General features: G+C 49.6%; 1 protein-coding gene across 2 annotated transcripts; it reads right to left on the bottom strand.

The window, feature by feature from the left end:
* Positions 1–4,109: 4,109 nt before the first annotated feature.
* ankrd50l (ankyrin repeat domain 50-like) lies at positions 4,110–17,204 on the bottom strand. Of its 2 annotated transcripts, none has more exons than XM_076263890.1 (5): positions 16,965–17,204; positions 14,343–15,137; positions 11,149–11,390; positions 5,872–9,519; positions 4,110–4,871 (listed from the first exon to the last, which is right to left on the bottom strand). In XM_076263890.1, exons 2-4 carry the CDS (start codon positions 14,768–14,770, stop codon positions 5,873–5,875), a joined length of 4,317 nt encoding a protein of 1,438 aa, XP_076120005.1. In that variant the 5' UTR covers positions 14,771–15,137; positions 16,965–17,204; the 3' UTR covers positions 4,110–4,871; position 5,872. The 2 variants fall into 2 exon arrangements, with proteins under 2 accessions (XP_076120005.1, XP_076120006.1); XM_076263891.1 differs by lacking the exon at positions 16,965–17,204 and adding an exon at positions 15,531–15,632.
* Between the last annotated feature and the right edge of the window lie 88 nt (positions 17,205–17,292).

The following is a 17,292-nucleotide window of genomic DNA, read 5'->3' as shown; positions in this document are numbered from 1 at the left end:
TATATCCTTTTTAAGAGTTTTTATTGTTGAATGGTTAAGGTAGCCTTTCTTTTGGTCTTTCTAAGTTAATTACTTCTTTGTGGTGTTGACAGAAGACACTTTCCAGTTTGACCTTTTGTGACATTTATTGTTTGGTCAGTTACAGCACATCTGTCTTGTTGCTTTTGGAATCTGTAGAATGTAAACAGAATCTGCAGAGGATGTTTTTCGGATGGGTCTTAGAATGTAAAGAATAGTTCCAAAATAGTTCTTAAACCTGTCAAGAATGCTGTGGCATACTTTCATGTAAATAAATAGCCTATCTGTCTGTGGGTCTCTGTGTAGTTGTGAATGAGTGGGTATTCCGGTGTTTGGCTGGTTTTTACTCTGAATGTGTCCTGGGTGTGATGAGTAATCGCATTCAGGCCTCCTGCTGCTCGAGCTGGTGCGGTTCTCTACCTCAGTCCACAGAAAAGATGATTTAATCAACATGACACCTGCTTGCTCTTTTAGACACTTGCTAGACAACCACCATCTCAAAACACCCATGATCACCCATTTCAGAGGAGGGCTGACACACACACACACACACACACACACACACACACACACACACACACACACACACACACACACACACACACACACACAGCATCTGATTGTTATTGTGCAGATCCGGTTTTCAGACGAAGGATTACTTCGTAAGCATTTTCATGCTAATTCGCGCCACCTTGCAAGAAGGACATACTGCCGTCAGAGTCTCACTACCTATTTGTGATTCTCTCTGTGCTGCTGCCTCTGTGTCTGTTTTATTTTGCCTTGCAGATGGCAGAGCAATTTTTAGTCCTTGGTATTTGGGAGGAGAACATGTCTGTTTGTCAGGAGGTTGCAACACCCCCCCCTCTCTCTCTCTGTGTGTGCTTCTATGAAAGTTTCATTCTGATAGGGCACAATGCAATGGAGTAGGCCTACATTCTTGATTTTGCAATATGTACACAGTGCATGGTGACTTATACATACAAAATCTGTAATACCCATACAAATCCCATATGAAGTGTATGTTTTTTCTCAAGTGCAATGGCCTTTTACAAAACAGTGGTCTTTACACTTTAAGTCAAGTCCCACATTTTGGCAAGGAAAGGTCAAATCCCACAGTTCCTCTCTGAGGCAGAAGTGAAAAGGGGTGAGAAACCACAAGCCGAATCCAAATGAACTTTCCCCCACGAGCCACTTATCAGTCACCACTCAAACCGGCTCCACCTGTACCAACTCCTTCCTGCTTCGATCTGACATGGAGCATGACAAGACCAACACACCTTAACCACTCTGAGCCAAGACAAAAGAATAATCGTTAATGCCAAGCCTTGTTTGGAATAAATGTTTTCCTACAGGGTGATTCAACCATGGCATAGGAAAATGTGAGGTTCCCATTCTTTGTTTTTTTTTTTTATGATAAACGAGTCAGTGTCTGATTACACTTGCCCAAAGGGTCAATTTACATTCTTCACAGTCACAGCCATGTTAGGCACTCGTGTTTATTTCATATAATACCACAGAGAAGAGGGTATACAGCCTTGGAGCCCTTTCATTGCTTGATTGCTTGGTATTTGAAGATGGTGTTGGTTTAAATGGAATTACAATAATGGGGGGAAATGGCACTGACACATTCCACTCAGCTATCAAATGTAGTATAATCAAGGCCTCTGTAGGAATCCCCCTCCATAAAATGAAATTGCTTAGGATGCCATTATATGTGTAACTGGAATGGCTGTTTGGATGTTATCTCTCAGCGCACTCTGTTTGAGTCACTGGAGCGAGGAATAGAAATGAGTCAGGATGAGTCTAAGAAGTCTGACAATTTAGTTATTGGAAACAAGTTTTACTTGTGCATTTTTAAATGGTCCTTTTCTAAGAATGACAATAGGCAGTAGTGTGGCTGGCATCTTGCCCTGATGTCACATTCTTGTACTGAGTGAAAATCTGCACATGCAGTCTGAGAAGACCTAATTATTTCTATGGCACTGGATTTTATAGGGAGATGCAGTTAAACGACACACCCTACTGTACATAACACTTACAGTAGACCTGCTGATTTGTCTAAACCTGTCATTAGCATCTCACATTCTTCCTCTGCTCCCCATGGCCGCACTGCTCATAAAAAAACTTGATTAGGGGTGAGTGAGTTCGGAGGATGAGGGCCCTCTCCCTCTCCGGCCGGCTGAGCGCTAATTCAACCCAGGAGAGAGAGCAGGGTGGGATCCATGTGAGTTGTACACCATGACATTTATTGTTGCTGCTCTGAAATGTACGTGTAAACTGTTTAGAAAAGGGTATCAGCGTATTAAAAGGTTGAGGTGTCATATACTTGAATCTATTTTATCAGTATTTAAAGGGTTTGCGAGAAATGGTGTGTGTGTGTGTGTGTGTCTGTGTAGTTGCTTGATTCTGTGTGATTTGTTGCCCAGGGGGGATTTGTGGGAGAAGACTGTGGGCTGTAAAAGGGCAATAAACACACACTTTAACACCTTAATTCCTACATGGTGTGTGTGTGTGTGCGTATGTGTGTTTGCATAGTCTTATGAGAGGTGCTGTAGAGGTTTCAGCAGTGTTTGGCCTTTGTTTGTGTGCATGTGTGCTCTTTATTGTTGACACATGTGACATTTTCTAGAGGAGGACAAGGCTTACAAGGGGACAAGCATCACCTCCCAGTGTTTTCTCTCTCTAACGTCATGTCACTGTGGTTCACATCTCTGCTCCAGATGTTCTTTTGCTCTAGCCAAATAGCAGGGACTGTTTTTCATGATGCAGATTCTTCTTGTTTTCCACCCTAGTGAGTGATATCTACAATCTCATAACTAAAAATGATGCTGTTCCACAAAAGCAAATGTCTTATTTCTTAAATAGTGTAATGACTAGCTACAGACCAAAAAAAAAATGTAATATCTCAAATATAGTGTAATAAACTAACAATGAGTTATAAATGCCATTCATGTTCATCTTCTCCAATAGTTCTTATTCCTTATCTATGATAAAAGATTTTTGCTTAAACTTGGCTATACAATTACATAATGTATCAGAAGCATTACCGTGTGGCCCTACATGGCTATTTCTTGGGCTTAAGGGTGGACATAGGGGTGACGTAATCACGTCCAAGGCACAGAGGGAACCCCAGCTGGATGTGTCTCTGGTCCACAGCTGTCACAAAGCTGTTCCGGTGCTCAGGACTACGTGGCATCTCTCAGGCGCTCACTCAGATTTCTCTTCATCAGCATTCTCTGGCTCTGGGCAAACAGGGTTTCTAAACCCTAATCGTCGATTCCGCTCCCTCACAGGCCGTTCTCCTGCTTCGTCTTCAGTGTTATGCTTTCTCAAATGTGCCGCCCTTAGATTGCCCTAGGGGTAAATGCACGCATACAAACATAATATTTCAAAGAGATCTGTGTGTAATACATAGACACTCTAAGCTGGTATATCAGAGCTAGTCAGATTTGCCTGGGGCTGCTTCAGTACAGAGGCATGGCACTGATAAACAGCATCAATAAGGTCTGCCAGTCTGCCACAGACTGCAAACTTGGACACACTCAACATGGCACACTGATGTCCTCTCAGACAAGAACACACAGTCACACTTGACCAAAAGCATCATTTATGAATTCCAGACACAATTATGGAACAATGTGCAAAAAAAGTCAAGTCAAGTTAAACACAATTTATATTTTAATTTAAGTATCCTGGTAAGTTTTGTAACATAATGTTGAGAATACAGATTACAAAATAAGTACGTTAGGTAGATTTGAGCGTCTTTCTTTCTCACTCTGTCGACTGAGGAATTTACACTGTTGACCTGGTCCTTTACCCTCAAACCTGGGAGTGCCTCACCTCCCGGCCTCCACCTCTCTCACCCCTCTACTCTCCTTCCCTCCGAGTCATAAACCCCATCTGTGTTTGGACTTGGTCCCCCTGCAGCCACCAGGCACGTCAGCTTGCTCAGCTGTGTGCTTGGTTCTCGTCTGGTGTGGTCTGTTGTCTTCTCCTCATTGAGGACTGCTGCCCAAGACGCAATTATAGAGGTAAGTGCCACCTCTTTAAGATGAAAGCACCAGGTCCTCTGGGTCAGGACAGCCCCCCCCCCCCCCCCGAACATAAATTAACGTTACAAACATGACTTCAGTGAATTATGACACAATCATTATTATTGTAAAATGAAACACATTAGAACAGAAGGGAAAAGAACAAGGTTCAGGGGGGAAACATCCCAAACTGGAGTTTGGCAGATACAGTTTGTTTTGTTTTGTTTGCTTGGATGTCTCTGTGGTATGTGTCTTGTCCGAGCCCTTTGTGACAGTGGTGATTATGGCCATTTCACTGTGGTGGCTTCAACACTAACAGTGGGATGGGTCGGGTGAGAATGTTTGGAAGTCCCATGCAGTTTCCTGTCACTGGAGTCCCAACAGTTCCTGTGCTGGAGTCCATGAGTGATGAGACTTCTGGGGGAGAAGGGTGGAGATGGGAGAGAGTTTGCTGTTGTTGCATGTCCATGATACGAGTGTAAGCGTGTGTGTGTGTGTGTGTGTGTGTGTGAGAGAGTGTGTGAGAGAGAGTGTTTGTAGTGAAAGGGGTGCAATTGTGCATGTCTGAAGGCAACAGCCTGCGTTTGTGTGTACATTTTGGTGACAGCTGCTCTCCACACTGTCCAGGCACAGGGGAAGTGGTGGAATGTAAACAACGTCAGACTTTTAACTGAAACTCGTTCCTTCGCTCCCCCCCTCTTTTCCTCTCCTCCATTTCTTCCATGGGCAGGAAGGAGGTCAGAAGGTGGCGTGACAAACTCTTTCCTCTCATCTTTTGGTTCACAGACACACAATAGCCATACTCCAACAGGCCACATCCACCTACGACAGAGAGACAACCATTGTTGAAATGGTATGTACCGATACTTTCTTCTGCATCGTCACCTAAAAAATGTGGTTCCACCCTGAATTCTTCTGAACATGAATATATTCAGAACATTAGTGAGCTCACATTACAATGGTAATTGCTTTTGGAAGTAGTAATAACATAACAGCAAGTAAAATTATATACAGCCAGAAAGTACATTGATGAGTGCATTATTAGCTGGATTTCCTGCTTGTGTAGTGAGACCATTACAGATGATTCAGAATGCAGCGGCACATCTGGTCTTTAGTCAGCCAAAGACGACACATGTAACTCCTTGCTTAGTTACTCTTTATTAGCTTCCTACAGCAGCTAGAATTAAATTCTTATTGAATCTGCACCTTGCTATCTAATTCCATGATCCAGCTCTACGTCCCTCCCACCCGCTGCACTCCTCTGATGAGCGTCTGCTATGTCGCCCCTTCCATCAACACTAAGAGGTCAAAGTCAAGACTCTTTTCTTCAGTGGTTCCATGTTGGGGGAATGACTGACCTAATGTTTTTCGTTCTGGTGATAGTTTTGGGACTTCAAAAGGCATCTTAGTCTAAACCATTTGCTTGTTTCTAACTTATTCATTTCCTTAGAGTCACAGTTTGTATTTGGTCTATTAATAATTGTTTTTTTTTTTTTTATTTACGCCATATGACGACTATAAAGTGTTCATTTTTATGTGAATGTAATGTTTATTAATGTCACTGCAAGTTACTTTAGACAAAAGCATCTGCTACAAACCATAAACATAAACAAAGACACATTTCTGGTTGAAGTTTAGATGACGATGACGGAATTCCTTAAAAAAAACTCTAAGCCTTGTTTGAAAAAGTCTAATACAACAAGCAGTGTGAGTCAAGACTGGAATTGTGCTTTGTAAGATCCTAAGCCCTTAGAACAAAACATGTTATTGTAGTCAATGATATGAGCCCAACCCGTCATGCCAACACAGCTCAGGTAGTTACCTCACAGCGGGGTCTCTCTCTTATACAGCATAGCACTCGTCGGTCCCTCAAACTGCAGTTTAATGGCCTGCTTCCGATTAAGATGTGGGTCAGTTGTCGTCATGGTGACCATGGCATCGCCAGGTAAGGCACTGGGTGAGATTGCTGAGTTAAAGCTAAAGTCCTGGGAGAACATGTCTTTGTGGAGCGCCTCCCACGCGTCCCTCTGGTGTGGCGGTGGGTACCCCAGTGGAGGACTGTCCCTGCTCTTCACCGGTCTGGTGGCGCCGTCCTGCCCCGGGGTCACCCCGAGAGATGCCATAACCGAGTTCCACTTCCCGCCGCTGACAAAGTGCGGCGTGTCCTTGGCCAGATCCTCCCCGATCAGTGTCTGCATTTTGGGCTTGGCCGAGAAGTCGCCACCCAGCGACTCTAGGAGCCCCTTCAGAGGCTGGCTGGAGTCCAGGAGCAGCCCGGTGGGGCAGCACTGCGGCACGTTGGCGGTGACCGGGGCGGCCTTGCAGCCGGTTTTGATCTGGCTCCTCTTGGCGCTGCCGTGGACGCTGGCGGCGGCCGAGCCCGAGCCGTGCGGCAGCGTGGACGGCCGGCTGCGGCAGCGGGGCAGCGAGTGCTGCTGGATCTGCTGCGTGAAGCTCAGGCTGTCGGCCGGCACCGTCTGCACGGTGGCCAGCGAGTGGCAGGTGGACGAGGACGTCTGCGAGCTCTGCGTGGAGTGGAAGCGCTCGGTGGTGGAGGCCGGCGAGCAGGATGCCGACGGCGAGGACGCTGGGTAGGAGTGTGCGGCGACACCCCGGCCGTCTCCGGTGCTCCCGGAGCTGGCCGAGGACTGAGTCTTCACCGTGGACGTCTGGGACAGCACAGGGTTGCCACTTGGAACAGGGGGCAAAAGACCAGGGTAGGGCTTAGCCCCGTAGCTTTCCAGCAGACGGACAATGTCAAAGTGACCTCTCTTCCCTGCTACTTTTACTGGACTGCGTCCGTAGGAATCCACATGGTCTGGGTCGGCGCCCTTTTGCAGCAGCATGGCTACGACCTCAGTGTGTCCCTCTTGTGCTGCTATGGACAGGGCTGTGGCTCCCTGCTGGCGACAGGCCAGGTCCAGGATGACCCCCCTGGCCTCCACTAGCACCCGTCCGGCGTTGACGTGGCCCCTCCACCCGATGGAGTGGAGAGGCGTCCGACCCTCGGCGTCCCGAGCGTTGGCGTCAGCCCCGCGGCCCAGCAGCAGGCTCATGGCGGCCGCGTTGCCCTGCCAGGCGGCCACGTGGAGCGCCGTGCGGCCCTCCGAGTCGCGCGACTCCATCGGCACGCCGCCTTTGTCCATGAGCAGGCCGGCCATGTTCAGGTGTCCCTCGAGGACCAGGAGGTAGAGCAGGGGCCTCCCCTCGGCGTCCCGGACGTCCGTGTCGGCCCCGCGCCGCATCAGGAGCTCGGCCACCTCCCCGTGGCCCTGCAGGGTGGCCGCGCTGAGGGCGGAGTGTCCGTCGTAGCCCCTCTGGTCGATGGGGGAGCGCCGGTCCAGCAGGAGCCGGACTGTGCTGCAGTGGCCCTCCTGCGCAGCCAGGACGAGGGGCGTTCGGCCCTCCACGTCCAACTCGCCGACGCGGGCCATGCTGCCTCGCTCCGTGAGGGCAGCACACACGGCGCGATGGCCCTCGCAGGCGGCGGCGTGCAGCGGCGTCCAGCCGAGGTCGTCCTTGTGGTTCTCGTCCAGGCCGCGGTCCAGCAGGGCCCGGACCACCTCCAGGTTGCCGTGGGCAGCCGCCAGACACAGGGCCGTGCGGCCTTCACCATCGATGGCGTCCACTGCCGCCCCCCAGAACAGCACGCGGTTCACTGCTCCGGCGTGGCCCATGGACGCAGCTGCCAGCAGCGGCGTCACAGCAGCTACGGCGGTCGGCTGTGAGCCGGCCGTCTCGTCCACGTCCGCCCCGGCCTCCAGCAGCAGCTCCAGCGCCTCCTCGTGGCCCTCGTAGGCGGCCAGCAGCAGCGGGGTCATCCCGTCGCGGTCCCTGTGCGCTGGGTTGGCGGCTCGGTCCAGCAGGAGGCTCACCACCTCCCCGTAACCCCGGCCTCCGCTGCCCGGGGCGCACAGCGCGGCCACCGACAGCGCCGTCCTCCCGTCGCCGTCCGCCAGGTTGGCGTCGGCGCCCGCGTCCAGGAGGATCTCCACGGCGTCGCGGTGGCCCATGAACGCGGCGGCGGTGAGCGGGGTGCGCCCCTCGCGGTCAGCCCTGTCCACCTGCGCCCCGTGGTGCAGCAGGGTGAGCAGGATCTCCTCATGGCCACCCCAGGCCGCCGCTCGCAGGGCGGTGCGTCCCTCTGCATCGCAGCCGTCCACCTCTGCACCGGCCTCCAGGAGGAGCCTGACCGCCTCCACGTGTCCCCCCCAGGCGGCGGACCGGAGAGCCGTCCAGCCCTCGGTGTCCGAGTGTTCTAGCATGTTCCGCGCTGCCGCCGCCTCCAGGCCGTGCTGCTCGTGCGCCCAGTCCAGCAAAACCTGCAGGACACCCACGTGCCCCTGCCGGGCAGCCAGGGTCAGCGGCGTCTGGCCCTGGTGGTCACTTAAGAGCGGGTCTGCCCCACGGCACAGCAGGAGAGCCACTACATTGGATGAGCCGGCGTGGGCTGCCGTCGCCAGCAGAGTGCGTCCGTCAGAAGGGTCAGTCCGGTTCACGCTGACCCCAGTGTCCAGCAGCGCCCGAACGGAGTCCTCTCTCTGGAGAGCCCTCCGCACGATCCCGCTCCCGCTGCCGGCACAGTGCACCCCAACGCTGGGCCCGTTGTCTGGCGAACAGGTCGGGGGGTAGACCCCGCTCTTCATCAGAAGCTGCAGGACGTCCTGTTGGATCACCACAGGCGTTCGAGACGCAGAGGAAGGAGGGCCAAGTGAGTCTCCTCCAGCGTGCCCATCACAGCTGTCCTCCATGCCACTGCCCAGGGATGGCACCCCAGTCCACACCATCCAGAGTGCCAACAGAGCAGTGTCGTTGGTGTGGACCCCACAGCTGACCAGGTGGTAGCCCAATAGACAGGTCTCCTCAGTGGACAAACTCTTGGCTTGGACAGACAGGACCATGGCCAACATGAGATGGCCCTCCTGCACGCTGCACAGGTACTTCTGCGTGCAGTACTTGACGTCGGTCAGCCATTCGGCGAAGCTGCTGTGGAACAAGAGCTTGCTCCCGCCTGGACCGTCGATGAGGAGCGAGGACAGGGCACTCAACTGGGTCTGGAAGTCCTCCAGGCAGAGGCTGGTGTTCTGAGTCCAGACCACAGCGTAGAGCTGGACGGGGGTCAGCGGTCTCGGGGAGGCCAGCAGAGCGTTGAGGAGCGGCCGGACCAGCGCAAACAGCCTCCGGGGAAAGAGGCGTTGGCAGAGCCACAGGTAGAGCCCGTTGAGGGTCCCTGGAATGTCCCGGATCTCGCGCAGGCCCACCAGGCCGGCCCCCACGCCGTCCAGCACGCGCTGCAGAAAGAGGAAGCAGCCGCCGCTCTTGATGTGCAGCAGGTTGAGCATGTCGGCCGTGTCAGGGGTCAGCTGGCGGCGCAGCGACCCCTCCTGGTCGAGGCGCCGCAGGATGTAGTGCTGGACGTCACGCACAGTAGGCGGCTTCCGCAGGTCATCAAGGCATAATCTTCGGAAACCTTTAGGGGGAAGAGGAGGGGAGAAGAGGGAAGTTTGAGACAATGATTTATAACTGGAGGAAAAAGGAATTGAGGAAAAAAACTGGGGAGCTTCATCACCGATTGAGTTGATCTAAGGACACATGTGTGATGTTTTAAGCAGATTTGTGATGTTTTTCTCTAACAGGTTTAAATGCAAAACTGACTAAGGATTTTACATGACTTAATTCTTATGTTCTGATTATGTAAGTCCTTTTTTCCTTCCAGCACTCCCTACCCATCATATCCCTCAGTCAGAAAAAGATGGAAATGCGAAGTGTGAATTTTCCTGCCTTAGATCCAGCATGTTCTTGAGACAACCCCATGGTTTGTCAGCATAATGTACAGTCCAGTGGTTAGTGGAAGGTTCAAATGAAAAAGAGGATCCAGCGAGTCTTCTGAAGTAAGTCACCCACAATGTGGTAATGAGTGCGTAGGATTCTCATTCTCCAACAATAACAAAAAAAAAAACACAATACAGATGAGCTAATTTAGGTCCAGTGTAGGCAGCAAGACAGTGGTTTACACACTGGGGGGATGTGCTGTTCTGACAATGAGGAACAGGAGAAGAAAGCACAAAGGGGGACACAGGCAACAGTAATCACTTCCCAAGTTTGCTTGCCAACATGGTCCACAAACATCCCAGTCTTCCTGAGTCTCTACAAAAGCTTGACTACCTCTGGCCAATTAGGTTTGATGATGGTAACCTCACATTCCTGTGAGTCTAACATCAAAGGGCATTCAATATTTGCACTGCTTCTAATTAAGGAAGCAGTGTGCATTGCAACAGTCTGCCCTCTGGAAACGAAGCTACCACTACCAGGGTGTTCCAGTATATATATGCAAGGCACAGTGTTTCTTGTGTAGCTTTTCCTGGTTCCGTGTTTTAAATTCTTTACTTGTGAGGCACAGGAGACCTTCAGTGGGGTGCACTGAATGTTGCTTAAACCTACAAAACCTATAAAACACCCTCGAAAATGAAATGGAAATGACCTCTTTTTTCATTTGACGAAAACTTTTAAGGGGAGTGTGAGCATCAAAACTTTGAAAACTGATGATCTTATTTACTCCAGGCAAAGGTCTGCTCCACTTTCCATTTCTGGGATTCCACCCCTATGCCATTATTTCAATACACACCCTCATACATCACCTCACCTGTGTGTGTGTGTGTGTGTGTGTGTGTGTGTGTGTGTGTGTGTGTGTGTGTGTGTGTGTGAGAGAGAGAGAGAGAGAGAGAGAGAGAGAGAGAGTGTGTGTAAAAGAGAGAGAGACAATGTGTATGTCTAAGTGTGAGAAACTGCGTGCCTATGGTTTATGAGTGTATAGGCTACTGTGTGTATGTTAGAGTGTGTGTATGTTAGAGTATGTGTGTGTGTGTGTGTGTGTGTGTGCGCGCATGTGTGTGCGTGTGTGTGCGTGTCTGTGCGTGTGTGTGAGAGTGAGTGAGTGAGTGAGTGAGAGAGAAAATGTGTATATAGAGAGGGATTGCGTGCATATATTTTATGAGTGTATAGGCTACTGTGTGTATGTTAGTTAGTTAGTGTGTGTGTGTGTGTGTGTGTGTGTGTGTGTGTGTGTGTCTTCCAGCGTGGCTGTGTGTTGGGACTGTACCTGAGAACATCTTGCAGATGCTCTTGTTCTGGCGCCGTGCTGAGCACACCAACAGGAGCCAGCTGGGCAGCAGGTGCAGGTGCCGGGAGAGCAGCTCGGCGATGGAGCCACTCTGGCCCGCCGTGGGGGCGGCCGTCACCCCCTCTCTGAGCCCGGCCCCGTAGCCAGAGTCCAGCGAGTCCACCAACACATACACACTCTGGACCGGCTGGGGGAGTTCTGCCAAGGGCTCCAGGACTGCCCTACAGAAATAAAAAGAGTGAAAATGGAGGGAGGGGGAGAGAGAGAGAGGGAGAGGGTGAGAGTGTTAACAACTGCATGGATATAAGTATGGGATAAGAGTGGCAGGGATGTTGCCTCCATTGATTTTAACTGTGCACTATCATCATCTTGACATCTCCATATCTTACAACATAATGGATAATGACTCTCTGGCAGTGTCTCATGTGCTTACAAAGTCTTTATGGGAGATAAGGAGCAATAAACTGAAAGGCAAGCTCACAAATGCCTGACCTAGATGTGACTCCAACCAGAACAAAGAACTGACAAAGAACAAACAATAAGAAACGTGTTGTGCTTAACAACACAACCTGCACCTACAGTATGGCCATGAAATGGAATGGAACCAGATTTTGTTTTGGCTGCAACCTTCCCTCCAGCCTGTTAGCCACCTGCTGCTCTTCCTCATCCTTCTTTCCACTCCTCCACATGTTCTCTCCCTCGCTCCCTCTATCCCTTGCTCCCTCGCTCCCTCTCTCCCTCCCCTCAGGGGGAAGCGTGCTGTGGTGTGATGCCGTGAGTCAGACCTAAAGAAGCTGTGGGATTTCCTGTTCCTCCTCAGGCCGAACACACTGCAACAGGATAGGACGGCTGGGGGAGTGTTCCAGCACGCGTGGCCTCTCGCTTATCAACCTCATTTCCATCGAGCTATGAAAGGTGTGGACGCTTGAGACGACTGGTTTAACTGCCGTCTTATCAGCGCGCTGGCACACAATTGTATTTGGTATTTCATATCATCGCAATGGCTGCATGACTTCAGTAGCTAATGAGTGTCCCTTGTCGGATGGTTTTTTTTTTTGTCATTCCCACATTTTAAAATTCCTTGGCAGCCTTCTACCACCACAAATATCCCAACAGACACCAAAAGCTTTTCTCCACCCAGACGGTTCATTTGTATGAAATGTGTGTTTCAGTCCTTCAGTGGATTAGCCTCCTCAGTTTTGCTATATGATTGCCTTTGGCAGATGATACGGTGTTGGTGTTTGGTTGGTGTTCTCTATAAATGAAAATTAGAAAGAAAAAATGAAGATAATTCAAATGAGACAAAATGACCTAAAGCAGAATCGGAATCGCAAACAGATTTTTCACAGCTCTCTAACTGAATAAGACTGTTTATGTTTTCCAATTACACAAACTGAAGCAACACTATTCCAGGGAAGAGAAACATCAATCACAAACATACATCTCACCTCTCGTCTTATCTCAACATGAGGTTTGATAAGAGAACACACCCTCTCTGTACACATTCCAGCAAAAGCAATTGACTTCCTGTCTTGTCCTGGACACCTGGCCCAACGCACATGCCTCATGACTCTCACATGTAAGGGGGCAGTATACGGTATGTGGAGCTTTACAAAGACACCCACTGGGTCACAACTGACCAAAATAATGGAGGACGCATGACAGAGAAGAAGCTCCCAGAAAACTATAATTGAGTAGTGGTCAAGAGGATGTTTAAAGAGACTGACCCTGGGCACTCTGACCAGCCGAGAGGGAAGATGACATGGTCTGACTGAAGCAGACCCGTGATTAAGTTCTGGGTTTGAGGGCTGAGTCCTGTAGACAACACAGTCCATCACCTTTGGCGGTGACAAACAAGCTGATTTACATTGACAGTTAAATATCACACTGACAGTTCAAACAGCTGACCAGTAGGTTGGAGCCACTTCTCTATTCAAAATCATAGGTGTGTGTGTGTGTGTGTGTGTGTGTGTTACACAAGCCTTAGACAGACTGTGAATCCATCTGAGGTAGGTGGCTGGCTGGCTGACTGCCTTGGTCAAATCAGTGGTTTGTCTGTGCTAATGACGGGCTAAACAAAACACTACCCCTGTCCGTAAACAAGCACACATCTGAGAGAACAGCTGCTGGTAACCCACATCTTCATCGGAGTCAAACAGTTTCCCTTACGTCCACACACTCCAGTTACACACACACACACACACACAGTTTCTCTCAGATGTTTGTCAGTCTCTGAAGGAAGTGTGGAATGTGCACATGTGCACTATACTTCACCCCCATGTACAGAGCAAATACAGGAGGCCTAGTGCAAATGTCCAGCCATGCCAACAAAAATCTGAAGAAAATGTGGAAGTTAAAACACTAAGGAAAAGTGGACAGATAGTGTGTGAGTGTGTGTGTGTGTGTGTGTGTGTGTGTGTTTGTGTGTGTGTGTGTGTGTGTGTGTGTGTCACCCACACACACGTCATCGTGAGGGGGCTGGACACATACACATGTGAGACCGGAGACCTCACGGACTGCTACGACTCTCCTGACTCCGAGGACACTTTTTTCTGTTGTTTTTCCCTCCCTTGCTCTTTTTCTCTGACTAGCGGTTGTAAATAGCATTCTTTCATTCATTCAGACTAGCGGCCTATTGTGCAAGCCCTGAATGGCATGTATTATTGGGTCAGAGGGGGGATACATAAAAATAAAAGCCAGGGTAAACAGAACAATAGTGCCTTTCCTGCCACTTCCATAGATAGAGAGAGATATTCAGACAGTTTCCTTGTGACAGGGAGGACAAGCTGAGCATATTCAACTTGAATACACACATCTAAATTGACCCAGTAGTAAAGAGGATTAAAATACTTAAAATAGTGGCCAGACTGCCACTGCCAAATATGCTGTGAAGATTAACATATGAAATCATTGATCATACTGTTGCCTTCATGCAGTGCTGGCATACTTAGGATAAACCGGATTTGAAACTGAATCAGGAATTCTGTATGAGTAAAAGCTTTGGCTACAATTGTAATGTTCAGATCATGCATGGAATATTGGTTATAGAGGCTCCACAGAGAGCTACAGTATTGCAGATACAGATAAGACACAAGACTGTTTAAAGCATGCCCCATATCTGAGCTTTAGGTACACATTAGGAGGAGAGGAGTATCAAATGAACATGAGCAGACCTTCTGAATGTGTCGTCTGGATCCCGCTGGCAGTGTAAAGGTTCCAACGTGGGAGCAATGTCAGGGCTGCCCAGCAGGTAGCCGTACGCAGGGGGCAGGAGCGGACTGGTCCTCATCTGCTCCACCAGGCTCAGGACGAACCTCCAAACGGCCACGCTGCCCTCGTCCTCCCGCTGGCAGAAGTGCCACACCAGACAGCGCGGGGCCAGCGCCGAGGCGCGGCCAGCGTCCGACTGTGGCCAGATCGTCTCTGTGCAGAGCGCCGTCTTGCCAGCCCCAGGGCCCCCCGTGATCAGCACGCCCGCCGCTGCCCGGCCCTTGCCACCGCCATCTCCCCGGGCGTCCAGGCATCGCCGCAGCTTCTCCAGGGCCCATTCCCGGCAGTGGAAGTGCCGGCCCCTGAGAGGGCTTGGGCTGGGGCCCCTCATCGGGCCCTCAGAGCTGGGACAGGAGTCACTGTGTGGGCCCCAGCGCCCATGCTCTACTCTGCCACTAAAGCTTCCTATTTAATGAGGAGTCCTCCTTTTTTCGTGCTTCAAAATACTCCAGCATTCATGAGATTAAAAAGGCAGCTCTGTCCCAATTATTTCAAATTCAAATGTTAAATATTTAGACAACATCAGACCATGTCCTCGTGTGACTCTCCATGCTGATGCTGATTTTGTAGTCCTCCAAATGGACTACTATCGCGGGAAAGAAAAACTCCTCGTTCTTTCTGTCCCCTGAGTCGGATCAGAAGTCCTCGTCCTGGGATGACTGTCGAGCCTCTGATCCTCTCCAGCTGCTCCCCTGTGACTGGAAGAGAGAAGATGAATACTTTTACTATAGTGTATGTGTGTGTGTGTGTGTGTGTGTGTGTGTGTGTGTGTGTGTGTGTGTGTGTGTGTGTGTGTGTGTGTGTGTGTGTGTGCGTACACATAACAGAGCATGCGGCGAGTTCAAGTCGGTCAGATATCTACAGAACACATTCACAATCTCTCGGCAGGTGGCTCGCCTTGCCACAAACCAGCTTTCCACTTTGACACATTCACAGTCTCACACACAGCAGACACATACAAAAAAAAATCTCAGGATCAAAGATAGACATCTGTGTTGAGCTTCTTTGACAGATAGGGAGAGGGAGCAAGCAAGAGAGATGGAGAGGAGAGAGAGAAGAGAGAGAGGGAGAGGGAGAAAACTCAAACATACTAATGCCTTTGTTTTCCTGCTGCCCTCCTCAGTTGCAAGCTCCCTTCTGTCTTTTCTCTTCTGTTGCCCTTTGCTAAATATGTCTCATGCCTGTCTACTAGTTCTCCCTCTCTGACTACCGGTACTTCTCCGCCTTGGTCTCCAAACAAGTCATCTCATTTGCTTGGCAGATAAAAAAAACTCCTCCTCTTTTCACCTCTCTTTCTCTTTCTCTCTCCCTCTCTCTCTCTCTCTCTCTCTGCTCACCGGTTGGACTTGTCCTCCCATTTCTCCTCTTCTGCTTCCTGGCATGTCAGGACATGTCGCTAAGGAGGAGTACACACATGAAATGAAAAAGGAAAAGAGTGTGTGTGTGTGTGTGTGTGAGAGAGAGAGAGAGAACAGCAGACACTTGAAGAAAGGGTCTGCTTAGAGTCAAAGTTCACCCACAGAAGCATGCCATAATTCAGCTGTCTCACAGCTAGTTTGGGGTGAATGCTGAAGGGAAGGGGGGGGGTGTGGGTTGGAGTTGCATTTCCTCATCTCTGATCTAAATATGGCTCACATGGTTGCTCTTTATCAGGAGCAACACAGCTGTGTCTCATCTACTTTACCAACCTCCTCCTTTACTGTTCAGGAAAAGATATGACAGGATATGACAGATGTTAAACAAGTTGGGACAATAAAAGTTGAACTGGACCTGTTGCTGATAATGTGATTTATGTAAAAACTGTTAGTCTCCAGTGAATTTACCCTGTCAATCCTAACTCATTAAGACTGCATGCATGTCTGAATGAAAATATTAGAGTAGCTCACATAACTAACAACTGGTTCCTACAGGCTACCTACAATGTCAGACTATTTTTCTATTTCAGCATTGTAGATTAGCCTACAACAAATGTTACAATTTCAAACATCCACGTGGCTGGGCAATGCATCTGGTTCCCGTAGCCTACAATTACCTCAACAGTCATATTCCCCCCTTGTCCTTGGTGCGAACCCGCCCTTTAAATCTAAATGTTTTCAGCTTTCTGTCAACCGCACTGCATTATTCCATACGTCTGAGCGTGGAATTCCATAAGGCCTATGTTCAGTTGACTTAATATGGTCTCGATGAAGGCAAAATAATTATTGTGCCATCATTTGCGGAAATAATGAGCCCTGTCGCACACAGTGACCAAACTCCTTGTCCTTTCCTCGCGGGTTGGTCCGCTCAGGGGTACAACTAGCAACAATGAAAGCAAATGAAACTTGACTTCTTTCCCAGGTTGCTACAGGTGCCGCATCATTAGCTCCCTGCAACCCCGATACCACTACCTGATCGTAACGCCGAGCCTTCAGCTGAAACAATGTTCGTTACAAGAATTATTACCCACATTCTGAAACCCAAATTAGGCATAGCCAAGGCTACCATAGCTGATTAACACTGATTAATAAATAATTGAGCTCACAAACCTTGGTTGCGTTAGGCAGGCGGCACCGGGTAGAGAATAAAGCTGCCCGTTTTCATCGACAATCTCAATATCTCGGTCAAATACTGTTCCCAAACGATTTAAACCTTGACAGTTGAAAGAGCCCTTCCACACTATATGTTCCACCTACGCGTCTGGCATGTAACATTATTTCACAGCACAGATGACTTCAAGTGAACATCACAAGAAAGATCCTCAAGCCATTTGCCACAGTTGCTGGCTCTCCGTACTTTTGCTTTCTGCCAGTATGAATCCCATTCATATTACATCATGCGTTAGTGATATGCACACACACAACACCTCCTATTGGA

Source organism: Alosa pseudoharengus, unplaced genomic scaffold (genome assembly GCF_046254945.1).
Source record: "Alosa pseudoharengus isolate Yale_2024_CS ecotype anadromous, Long Island Sound unplaced genomic scaffold, YU_APseudo_1.1 YU_APseudo_1.1_scf_3, whole genome shotgun sequence".
In the NCBI taxonomy this organism is placed as follows: domain Eukaryota; kingdom Metazoa; phylum Chordata; class Actinopteri; order Clupeiformes; family Clupeidae; genus Alosa; species Alosa pseudoharengus.
Note: the sequence above shows the minus strand (reverse complement) of the source record. Positions and strands in the feature narration are given on the sequence as shown.